The following is a 12,582-nucleotide window of genomic DNA, read 5'->3' as shown; positions in this document are numbered from 1 at the left end:
AGTGCAAATATGCAACATGACCCCAGCACATCAGGGAATTTGGGAACAGAAGAAGCTTGCTATCACAATTACCCTTCCCCTGCCAAAGAAGGAACTTTCTCAGCAAAAATATAACAAAGATGTTGCTTGGTTTGTTTTCCAATAACCTTTACAAGAAAGAAAAAGGGATCATTATTAATTAGCTCCTTTAATAAGGAATGTCTGGTGACTGTTTTAAAACTGGAAGAAAGCATTAGGGGTAAGGATGATTGATTTTACCTTGATTTTTGCCTTGATTTTTAGTCATAAAAGCAGAGAATGGTATGGGTTGGAAGGGAACTTAAAGATCATCTATTTTCAACCTCCCTGCCATGAGCAGGGATACCTTCCACTAGCTTGCTCAATCAGAATGTGCTAAGTTTCTCATAAGATATTGTATTGAATCATTCCTGAAAGAAAAAGGGGAAAGGGAGGCAGTGAAAAAAACATGGGTGTGTTGTAAGGACTAACTCCCCTAAGACTTTCTCTTTGTTCCAAATTACTATTGAGTTTGATTAACCAAAACTCTTAATTTGTGTATTCCACTCCATTGTGATCTCCCCTGGTTTGAGTGGGAAAACCAATGTGGGAAACCAATCCCAGATCCTGTCCAGCAAATCCACTCACAAATACATGCTGCTGGTTTCCCTTTCACAGTATAAACACAAAGGAATATTCAATTAAATTGAAAAAGGACACATTTAAAACTGATAAAAAGGAAACAATTTTTTTTTTGCACAGCATGCAGTTACTCAGCCATATCCCTTCCTACCTAGTATCATCACAACCAAAATCTTAGCAGAAGTCAAAAGAGGACTGCTAATACATGCATAAAAATAAACAAGAGCTTTGGAGGGGATTTATACTCATGCTTCTGGAGTAAAGCCAGCTTCCAATCACTGAAGTTTTGGGAATAGGTTTCTAAGACTGGCTATCCCCCACCATCTACCACAACTGTCCTTTCATTTTTCCTTGAAGTGTGGATTAACAGCCCCTTTGCAGCAGAATGCTATCTAGAAGGACCAGTAGTCTAATCCACTTATGCTGCTGAAAAGATGTAGGTAGGAAATCCTGCAAATGATTTACAAATCATTTCAGTGTCTTGGCTCTTGCCAAAAAGCAGCCCTTGTTTAGGTATTTGACAATCTGTCGTTACACTCGTTCAACAGCAACCACATTGACAACTGATTCCTGGCTGAGTGACTCAGCCTGCTAATTCCAGCCTGCCAGAACTTCTCTGAGGTTTTGTGCCCTGTGAGGCCCTGGCTGATGTGATCTCACTTTGACATTCACCCTGCTCCTGGAAGGATGATCTGAGGAGGCCCAGAGGTTATCCACCAAAGCACATTACTTACTAATACTTCCTCTCTGTAGTGAGACGTGCTCATTGGATGTCTCATACAGAGGCTTTCCAAATTTCTTGGCTTTCTTCAGTCAGTGCATCCCTTCCTGGATGGTCATGAAGCAGCCTGCATTTTTGCCTGCCTGACCTCTGTCACTCCATGGTGACTCCAGAGCAGTGTGACCACTCCTCTGACAGCTGGTCTGCACCACTGATGACAGAAGGAGAGTCACTAGAGCCTTTCTAGTAGCTGCTTTCTGCATGTTCTTACATAGCTTCCCTGAGAGCTCCTGGGCGGGGTTGCTGGTCTTGGAGACCTCCATGGTTTGTCTGATCTGGAAGAGCCTTCATTCTCAGAGTAAGTGAAGAGGAGCAGGCATACCTGGTGGCAAATTCTCCCTCATGGCAGCAGAACTCTGGCTAAAGCACCTGAGAACAAAACATCACACACTGGGAATCAGAGGGTACTTTTTGCAAGCAATGCCACCATGTGGGGGAATGATGTGATAAATGGGTTTCCAGCAGTCCCATAAAAATCTGCTGCAAGGCTTCAAGTTCCTTGTATGCTGGGATCTGATATGAAGAAAATATAAAAGGGCAGCCAAGAATGGTAGGACACAAAATACTTGGCTATCACCCAGAAATGCCTGCAGCCCAGCTGTGCTAAGCCGTGGTGGATGTGAACCCTGGCCAGCAGCCTGGTTGCAATCACTGTGGAGAAGAGTTCTCTGAATAGCTCTTGTGTGCTGGACTATGGACCACCCTCATGGAAAACCCCACCACCTGGGCTTCTTTCAAAAGCCTGACTGCTCACAGTCACAGGTACCAAGGCAGCTCCATCCCTTTGTCTCTTCAACTCTGCAGGAAAACTCTTCACCGCGTGCACCACCTTTTTTTTTGGTCAGAAAGTGGATGCTGGAAAGCTTTGGTTCCTAGCAATATGGCATTCCAGATCCACTACTAGTGCAGGACAGATCTGTTTGGTGAGGCAAAGAAGTGTGTCAGGTTGCCGGAGGGTGAAGTTTGTGCCATTATTATGAAAGCATGTTATCAGTACCTGTTGGCAGAAACAATGTTCCTAAAAATCCGGCTGACTTTCAAACACAGCATTTCCCAACTGCGGGGGGGCCACCAATGGGTTTTCACAATGGGTTCACTGCCTGTCTTATGTAGAGGCTGATGAAAATTTAACCCCAAGGCATGTCTTGATCTGCAGAGTGCTTAGGTCACAGGTACTGAATACCTTGGAGAACATGCTACCAGTGAGAGTGCCTGGGCATGTATGCTTTTGGGGAAACTAAGAGCTTATTCTACTCTAGCAATTGCAATTCACATCAGTTTGGAGAACCTGTTTTTTACCCTTGCTCTGCCCAGAACAGGTGGAGTCTCACAGAGCATTCAGATTTGTTCTTGGCACTTAGAAAGCAACAAAGGACACCTTTAGAAAGCCAAAAGCAGGATGATGCTGCCTCTGAAACAGCTTGGATGCCAATTATATACTCATGACTGCAGTTTGGTGTATCCTGACCAACATCTGCAACACTAACAATGCACACTTTCACCTCAGTCAAACCAGGATCCTAAAATATCAGCTGTTCTTCCTTTCCTATGGTTTCCCTTCCTGACTGTGCCAGGCCAGCTTCTGCACAGACTTACAGACAGAATGGAGCAGGGCACCACAGTGACCCCCACTGTGGGTTACTGCATGGGGAGCCACATGATCTGTCGGCGAAATGACAGACTCATTTTCCTGGAAGTTTTGTTTAGCCTCACCCACGAATACCCAGCCCATTCCCATCGTTCCAGTGTATTGCAAAGAGCTCTCTTAATCTCATGCAACAGTGTGTCACAGCCCTGTGACTACGCAGTCATAGCTGGAATGGCTGAGCCAGTGCGCCAGGGAGGGGTGGAGCTCTGAAGCCAAGGCACCTTTGGTAGCCCCATTCATGTGCTGCTGACACGGCACATGAAAGCGATTCTGCACACAAGTTCATGGCTACCAGCCTACAAGTCAATGGGCATTTTATCACTAGAATAGCTAAGGAAGAAAAAAACAAAAAACTACTCTCCTACATTTAATTCCTTATGATCATTTTCACCAAAGCTCAGATATGTTTCCCTACAGTTTTCCTGAAAGCCCTTCTGAGAGGGGTGCCTGGGGAGCCACACAAGTGACAGTGAGCTATTTTAGTATTAACTTCTAAGTTGATCCTGCCAATATTTTAACTGTATAAGGCTTTATTTTGTAAATTTCCTTGGAGGATTTCTGTATTTACTGTTACCAAGAGACACCTTTGGTGTTGAAGAAATAAATTTAAAAAGGCTGCTTCAAATGACATAATGTGCATCTTTGTTTATACTTCAAGTAGAGTTCTGTAGATGCAGCTGGTGATAGCACTCTGTACGAGGATAAATCATCACACATATTTTGAGGGTTTAGCTTCCCCTGGGCTAGTCTCACTTCAGTGCTTATGACATCCACAAAAAAATAACTTGCATTTATATGATTTTTACTGTATTAAAGGGATACCTGAGATTCTGCAGGCAAAATTTGTTTTAATGCAGAACATTCCCATTATCCTGCTGGCGGTGCTGTTCCCATCACCCTGGCAAACCGGAGTGGCAACACACCATGCAGAAGAGGCAAAGACAAGTGAGTAGGGGCATGACCTTTCTAAGCCAACTTTGTTGCCAAACCTGCCCTATGGTGGAAACATATCCCCAGTCTCACATGAAAGGCCTTTATGCACAGCCTTTAAACAACAGACAGTAACCTTCCTCCGAGATATTTACAAGGGAATTAATGGGAGATGACTAACCTCGTGAAAAGCTGATACCAAAAATGTTGGAATCTCTTGGGTCACTTCAAATGCACCAGTCATGCTATTTAGGGCTTTATGTAAAACCATCACATTCAAGTCACTGTGTTGGCTGCAGCTTAATGAATCCACGTTAATCCATCTCTATCAGTAGTGATGAATACTGTACCTTGAGGAGTTGTAGAGCTCTGAAACAAAAAGGGCTTAAGACACCATATGAGGAAGAAAGATAAAAAGAAATAATTACAAGGAAGGATTTATAAAGTTCTGGAAGAGAATCTTTTAGTGCATTAATATCTAACAGGCAGCAAAGCTCTTTTTCTTTAAAAAAAACAACAAACAAAACAAATAGCTTAAAATGGAAGAGTTGAAGACACAGTAAGAGGATTAGTGTATGATGTTGCTGAGTCTACTGGCAATTACAAAGTCTGGCTTTACAAATAGTATCAACACAAATTAAATGCAAAATTTGTAAAATACTTGTTTAATTTTAAAACACTATTCAATACAACACTAGAATGTATAACATAGACCTGTAATCAATCCAGGTATAACAAAGCTGAAGTTCTTTTTCCTCAAGTTTGTTCCTCCCCATGTGGCTTTCAGCTGCACAGTTAACTCATGATCAGCTGCTCATTGCCTTGAACTGCAGCAGAGGTGCTGCTGTTTCCTTTATTTCCTCATGTGACAGAAGCAAGAAGTTTGTGCTGCAGAAGAAATTCCAAAATTTGCTTAGGAAGCTGCACCTCCTGACTGTTTAACTGCAATGCTAACAGAGCCCAGCCTGTGCATGTCACAACGGGAAACATTTGTGTAATCAAAGGATCTCCACACCACACTGCTGCTGCTGGCCTAGGAGAAACCGTGCCTTGCTGAAAGCAATCCAGGTTAGCTCTGCAAGAAACTGAAATTCAAGTGGCCAAGTACTGCAAGTGAGAATCACCCTCACTTGAACAACCTCACAGCTGGATTCTGCACCCCCCTTCCAGCCCCTCTGCCCAGAGGGAGGGGGGACAGGACTCCAGCTTACCAAGAAGGAAGTTTCAAAGCCTGGCACTTCACTTTCAGAACATGGGGACCTGATTTGTGCCTATCACCTTTAGAGGAGTCTAATGTGCAGCCAAGAAGGTCCTTGCCTCTTTTTTCCTCTCTCCCTATTATGAAAATATTTACACTTGCTCTCCTTTGTGACGTGCTTTGAAGTGCACTGCTGAAGAACATGTAGTAGTGTTGATATTACTTGCATGGAAGTGGTTTTGGAATCAGAAACACAGATCAAACCTTGCTGAAAATTATTTAGGGAGCTGTAGGTACAAATAACTTCCTGGGTCATAAGAATCCAGTGTTACTGAATGTTTAAATAAAAGAGCAACTCTAAGATCACTTACAGCCTCTAAATTATATTTCAGGTATTGAGTAATGGAAACTCCCCTGTTCAAGAATAGTTCTTAATCATATACTCAATATAAGAACACTTCTAAAAGTAAACATTTCCCTAAATTAGCACCATCTCAAATACCTTACTACCCTGAAGGCCCTACATGCCAAGATGAGCACAACTGCAACTGACACTATTGCGCTCAAGTTCACAGCTGGAGCAGCAATCAGCATAAAATTTCAGTTCCTTGTTATCTGTATATCCAATTGGTTCCCATAGCTGTGGCAATTGCAGATATGAATGAGGGGCACAGGTGCATATCTAGCATTTTGAAAAATGACATTAATCCCTACTGATAAAGTATTATTTTGAGAACAGTTTCCATATGACAACATTCAATTTCTCTTTAGAAAGAAAGTTATTCTTACTATATTGTTTAATTTGAAATGGTCCCTTTGCTCATCCATCTCCTGGTCTCTGAATTACACATACAGCGGCAAATGTCTTTTGTTTCAGCATTTTGACATTGAAATAAGTCTCTTGCTTTGTCATCTGTAGAAAAATTCTCCATTACTACAAAAACAGACTACTAAAGAAGAGAGCTGAGTAAGCTCCCTAACACTCTGCAGGGTTGAAGGACATTAAATTCTTTCTTTCTAAGCTCCCTCTCCACCTTCACAAGTTAACTGGAATCACTGAAGTGATTCATACCTTCTTGAAACACAGATGAATATTTAGCAGCATCATTGAAGATGACTTACAGCAGAGAAAGTATAAATATAATCTTTCCCACACTAGCATTTCTTAGCACTCAGCTTTTGATCCAGAACTGACTTGTCAGTCAATTTTTCTGTAGTCAAGGACTAGGGATTAAGCAATTCCTATTTAATGATGGCATATTATTTTGCAATGATATCTTTGAAAACAAAACTGAAACTGGGTATTCACTGTGTATTTGATATAACTAAAACAATCCCTTTGAGTATAGTTCATGGTAAAACTGAGCCTACAAAAGCTGTTTACTATGCCACTGCAGCAGACATTTCTGAAAAATTAGACAGAACAAATAAGCCATCATTGAATTGTCTGGCAAAATATTAACTATAGCTAAACCAAGACGTTACCAGAAATGAAGGGGTACAATGCTAACAAAGAAGAGAAAAGAACAGAACCAGTAGCAATATGAATCAAAGCTGGACCTGGTCCTTTCTTCTACATTCATAATGAAAGAGTAAGGAAAACCACAGACATCAGCTGATGCCCATAATCTGTCCCTTCCCTTGCAGAAACATCTAATAACAGCACAGTGTATCCCTGAGGGCTTTAAAGGAATCTGTGAGAACTGGGGGAGGCAGATTTCAGAAGAGGCTGAGCAGGAATTAACACACTCCAAGCACCACTGCAGTTACTCAGTCAGCTCCAGGGATGTGTGTGCAGCCCAATGCCTCCTGCTGTAGTTGTAGCAGCTGCCAGCAGAAACACAGACAGTGAAGATCACAACAGCTCCAGCTTCTGTGAGGATTTCAGATAAGGTCTGGTAACTCTGGACATAAAACTGTCCTCAAAAGTCTTCTTGTGGTTTCAAGACCTTCTGGCATTTTCCTGCACTTATGTGTGAGAGTGTACAATTTGTTCATTCAGTATAAAAAGTTTTGGTATGGAGTAATTTATAGTAATCTCAGAGTAAAAATTACTAGTAAAAATAATATTAATAAAATTAATAGTAAAAATTACTTTTTATTCCCTCATTTTTAGTTGTCAACTCCTGTAATCAGAAAATTCCTCCTCAAGAGTGCCTGAGTCTGGTCAGAAAACTGCAGATTGCAAACCACCCTGTTTCATTTTACCTGTCTCCCAAACAGCTGTAATTAATCCAACTTTAGAAAAGGGAAATGTGTATTTCACCCTTCCACTTCCTCCCGTCAAACATCAATTTCACAAACTCCATTCCCATGTCTGACAACACCAGATAATCCCTATCAAAATTCACAATTTCAGGAGAGCTTAAGAGTATATATGAGATACCTGGAAATGGAAAATAGCAGAGCTTTCTCATAAGCTGGAGAATTCAATTTAAATATGCGTATACTTAGAGATTTCAAGCACACTTCCCTGCACAATGCAAAAATAATCAGACTGGGTACTGCAAACATTTGGAGGTGCTAGGCCACTATAGAAACTGTCGCCTTCATATTCAGCAAAGTATGAAAATCAACCACAGGCTCCCTTTTCTTCTCACAGCTCAACTCAGGGGCTCATAGGATGCTGGGAGCCTCGTTGCAGCCTTCTGCTCCTGAACAAATGTCGTGGGGCAGAGATAAATCCAACAACTTCCCCGCTCCCTCTGGACTTTAGTACAGCTACTTTGTTTTCTAATTGCATAAAGCCATTTAGGAGTAGGGCTGCTGGCAGCGGTGAGTTAGCCTGGCAAGGGGGAGAGCAAGCTCAGCTCAGTCCCCGGCCACTTCTCCGAGTTGTATCGCAGACGGCAGCTGCTCCGTGCAGCCTCGTGAAGAAAATCCAGAGCTGTGGCTGTAACAGTCCAACCCACGGAGGACCTGGCCCAAGGCTGTCCAAATGACCTTAACTGCGTGTTCCTACACTGTGGGATTTATCTCCACAGAGGACACAACAAGAGCATGTTTAAGTCTACCCAAGAGAGAAAACAAAGTCTGCCAGGGAATACTGTTGCTGCTTCTAAGCACCTTGGGGTAAAGGCTCTGGAGCTGAAAAAACCAAACCAAAACAAACCCACAGCTATTTGAGTCAAAGGGCAATGCAATGCTGGCATGTGAGCAAATGTGCATAGACTACCCAAGTGTAAAATTCAGGCTGAAAACTGGAAGGAATGACCCAACAGGGAGGAGAGGGTGGCCCTGGGACAGTCTTCCAATTAGGGCAGAGGACGAATCAGCTGAGCTCAGTTCAAATGGATGTTCAGCTTGTTTATCTGCTGTGTTAGGGGGACCTCAGTAACATGTAGGATGTGGCATCTCTATCCACAAGGGAGAAAACTGGAAGCCCCAGGAGATGTCTCTTTGGTTCTGGACTTTTCCTGTGTGGATGAACATTCAGGTATCTGAACAGTTTGAGAAAGGTAGATCTTCTCTCTTGCCACTCCCACCAAAGAAGAGAAGGGCTGGAAACTGTTTGCTAGAAACATTTCAAGTATCATCATTAACAATAATGTCCCCAGAGCTTGCTGTCTCCTTCTGAGTGTGTGTGTCTGGGTGTGTGTGTGTGTCTGTTTGCATGTAGAACATTTCCCTCACACATTTAAATCAGGGGGACCTGGTAAAACCTCTATGAAGTAGGTGGCACAAGGGTGGTGCAAAGCAGTAGAAATAAATCAGAATATATCAAACAGCCAGAACCAGAGCTCATCTACTCAGTTCTGACTTCTGCTGAATGTCACCACTGTCAGAGGAGGTTTTGGGCAGCAGTTTAAGTCTTTAATGGCCAAGTGCTGCCATCATCTTCTGTCAGTTTGTGCTCTTGAATTCCAAAGAAGTTCCTGCTCGTGATTGCAGCTCTAGATACAGCTCTGCATGAACTTCACAATCAGAACAGTTAATTTTTAGATTGTTCTGTTCAGAAAGTGGGTGGCTTTCACACACATCAGCTTTGTTGTTAAAAAAAAACTTTAAAAAGGCAGCTACATAATTCTGTTGTAAGTTCTTTGCTGTGCCCTGTTTCGTCTGCTTCTATGTTGTAGGAACACAGTAATGTGAAGTGTGGAGAAATAATTTATTAGGAGAGGTAAACCTTAATTTTCTTATACTTCTGGTTTATTTCGGGGTCACATATTACATGTGTGCACTAGAAAGACCAACCAGCTAAAAATAATGTTTTGCTAAGACTTTATCTCAGGATGCCTAGCGATGATTTATTGTCCCTAATAATGACATAACTGGTCAATTGCCCAGAACTTCCAATTTATTGCAGTCTATTGCATTTTTCATGAGTATCTGGCCAGATGCTTTGGTGTGATTTTACAAAATGTATTAAAAGGAGAGATCTCAGGGAGTTACAGCCCCATCCAGCCAGCATTACTCAGCTAAAACATCTCCACGAGCATAAGAGATTTCTCTGAATTCCGTAGTACGGTGTCCCTGCAGTATAAAAACTCACATGTTTACACTGCTTATTCAATATGTCTGATTTTTCTTTTCAGTGATTTGTTTTAAATCATGGCACATGTTTTTTTCTTTTTTTTTTTTTTAATGTTTCTAATGGCTACTTCTCAGCCATCTTCCACAAGTAGGCACGTTAGGTAAATTTAGTCCCCAAAATACAACGATAGGCTAATGGCACTGAAACCTTCTGTGTCTACACACGGCAGGCCTTCTTACGGTATGTGCACGTATATACACATACATGTTTCCACCCACATTTCCACGTCTCTCTCCATCTTGGATCTGGAAAAATCATCTCCCTTTCCAGAGGGGAAGACTGCCTGGGCTCAGCGCTCGGGTTCTGCTCCCCGTGGCAGCCAACGGGGAGAACGCGTCAGGTTGGGCAGAGCGGGGCGAGCGCGGTCACTGGACCTGCCAGACCCTCCGACCAGACCTAAGGAACACAAACATGGAGCGCGGGACAAAGTCCTGGAATAATTTTAACACGGATTCAGCCCCGCGCCGTGAGGGAGCGCCAACACCACCGCCGAGCTGCGGCCTCCCGCCCGCGCTCCCGCCCCGGAGCCTGCGCGGCCCCCGGGAAGCCGCGGGACCTGCCGGGACTTGCGGCCGCCGCGGGACTACAGCTCCCAGCGGCCCCCGCGCGCCGCCCGGGCCGGCTGGGAGTCACGCTGTGTTTATCGGCGAGGCCCCGCCCCGCCGCGCGAGCGGTGGCGTCACCCTCGCGAGCCTCCCTCGCTCCCCGTGGGCTGGTTAATATTCATGAAGCGCGCGCGCGCGGGGAGCGGCGGACGGCGGCGGGATCGCTCGCTCCTCGCCTGCCTCTCTCCCTCCCTAATGGCGCTGGCGACAGCCGGGCAGCGGGACTGAGCCAGGCACCGGCGGAATGCTTCCCGCGGCTGCTACGTAATCCCCCCCCACCCCCGGGACGCGGCGCCGCGCTCCGCTCGGCCCCCCCGCGCCGCGCCGAGCGGCGCTCCCAGCAGGGCGGCGGCGGCGGCGGCATCCCCGGCCCCGCGGCGATGGAGTCCGCGCAGCAGCGAGCGGCAGAAGCCCCGGCGGCGGGAAGCGGGCGGGGGCAGCCAGAGAGCGGCTCCCCGGGCAGGAGGAGTCAGGCGGAGAGCGGCGCGGAGCCGTCGGGCGGCGGCGGGCAGCTGGACGGCAAAGCAGCCGGCGGCCCGCGGCGGAGGCGAGGGGGAGCCGGCGGCTTCGCTCCTCCCGCGGCACTGGCGGCCAGCGGGACTCCGGCCGCCCCCGGCGGGGCCGGCAGCGCTAACTCCCTGCTCCTGCGGCGGGGGAGATTGAAGAGGAACCTCTCCGCCGCCTCCCCCTCTGCCGGCGGCGCCCCGGCCCCCTCGCTGGGCACCCGCAGCTTGGACAGGAAGGCGCTGCTGCTGCTGAAGCCGCCCCGGCAGCTGCAGCCCCTGCAGCCCCCGGAGCGGGACTGGGTGCGGCGGGACCTGCAGCGGGGCTGCGTCCACGTCTACGAGCGGCACATGAACTGCTACCTGCGGCCGGTGCTCTGCACCCTGGAGACCACGGCGGCCGAGGTGGCCGCCCGGCTGCAGCAGCTCGGCCACCGGGGCGGCAGCAGCGTGGTGCGAGTGCTGGGCAAGGCGGGCGCGCCGCCGCCGCAACCCCCGCCCGAGCCGCCGGCGGGCCCCGCCGAGGCGCCGCCCGAGCCCCCGGCCGAGGGGCTGCGGCCGCAGCCGGATGAGAAGCCCAGGAGCCGGCGGGGGATGCGGAGCGGGCTGTCCGGAGGAGGCTGCGGGGAAGCGGCGCGGCCCGACCGCCTGCCGCTGTGCAGCGGCGCCGAGGAGAGCGACTTGGCCAGCGACCGGCCGAGCCCGGCGCCCTCCGACTTCAGCCCCGGGGCGCCGCCGGCCGAACTGTACCTTGCGGGGCCGCCGCTTTCCTGCCCCTCCCTGCTGGGAGAGCTGGGGCCGGCCGGCTCCGACACCGAGAGCTTCAGCCCCAGCGCCGAGAGCGTCTCCGACCGGCTGGACCCTTACAGCAGCGGCGGCGGCGGTGGCTCGTCCTCTTCGGACGAGCTGGAGGTGGAGCCGGTGCCCACCGACGGGGTAGAAGAAGCAGGTGCGGGGCCGGGCCGGGGCCCCCCCTGCCCGGGGGAGCTGCCCCCGGGGCGGGCGGTGGGGGTGCCGGCGGGCGCGGCCGGCGGGCGGGAGCAGCCGGCGGGGCCGCCCGCCCTGTATGTACAGCTGCACGGGGAGACCAGCCGGCGGCTGGAGGCCCACGAGAAGCCGCTGCAGATCCAGAACGACTACCTCTCCCAGCTGGGCTTCCGGGACCTGTGGCGGGTGCAGGAGGAGGGCATGGACTCGGAGACCGGCTGCCTCATCCGCTTCTACGCCGGTGAGCGGGGCTGGGGGGCGACCGTGGGGAAGGGGCGGGAGCCGCGCCCACCGCCCCGGCTGTTAGCGCGGCGGGCGGCGGGGTGAGTGGAGGGCGTGCGGGCGGCCGGGCGCTGCTCCTCCGCCGGGCCGTCCTCTGTCACCGAGAAGGTGGCCCGGGGGCGTCCCCTGTCACGGGGAAGGCGGCTCGCGGGTGTCTCCGCGCCGCGCCTGGGAGGGGCCGTGCCGGGAGGTCCCCGGCGGCGGCGGGAAGCGCTGCCCCGAGCCGGCTGCTGGAGAAGCCGCGGTGTCAGCGGCGCTCAGGCTGCTCCAGCGCTGTGCCCGGGGCAGCCTCCCTTTCTTTCAGCGCCTCGGTAATGGAGGTCGCGCTTGTGTTGTTTTCCCGTTCCCAGCAGCGGCACTGGGCGTTCGAGGTTAAATCAGCCTTAATCTACTACTCTTTTCCCTAGTGACGAGGAGTTGCATCGGTGCCGCTGCCGGGCACGGGAGGTCGAAGTTTCGTTCCAAATGTTTGCGG

General features: G+C 48.9%; 1 protein-coding gene across 1 annotated transcript in view; it reads left to right on the top strand.

The window, feature by feature from the left end:
- The first annotated feature begins 10,715 nt into the window (after positions 1–10,715).
- PHLPP1 (PH domain and leucine rich repeat protein phosphatase 1) overlaps positions 10,716–12,582 on the top strand; it is a 137,426-nt gene continuing 135,559 nt past the window's right edge. The window contains exon 1 of the mRNA XM_038129878.1: positions 10,716–12,066. Coding sequence (XP_037985806.1) covers positions 10,716–12,066 — 1,351 coding nt within the window. The remainder of the gene's footprint in view (positions 12,067–12,582) is intronic.

This window comes from Motacilla alba, chromosome 2 (assembly GCF_015832195.1).
Source record: "Motacilla alba alba isolate MOTALB_02 chromosome 2, Motacilla_alba_V1.0_pri, whole genome shotgun sequence".
Classification (NCBI taxonomy): Eukaryota; Metazoa; Chordata; class Aves; order Passeriformes; family Motacillidae; genus Motacilla; species Motacilla alba.
The sequence above is the reverse complement of the archived record's forward strand: the minus strand, read 5'-3'. Positions and strand labels throughout refer to the sequence as shown.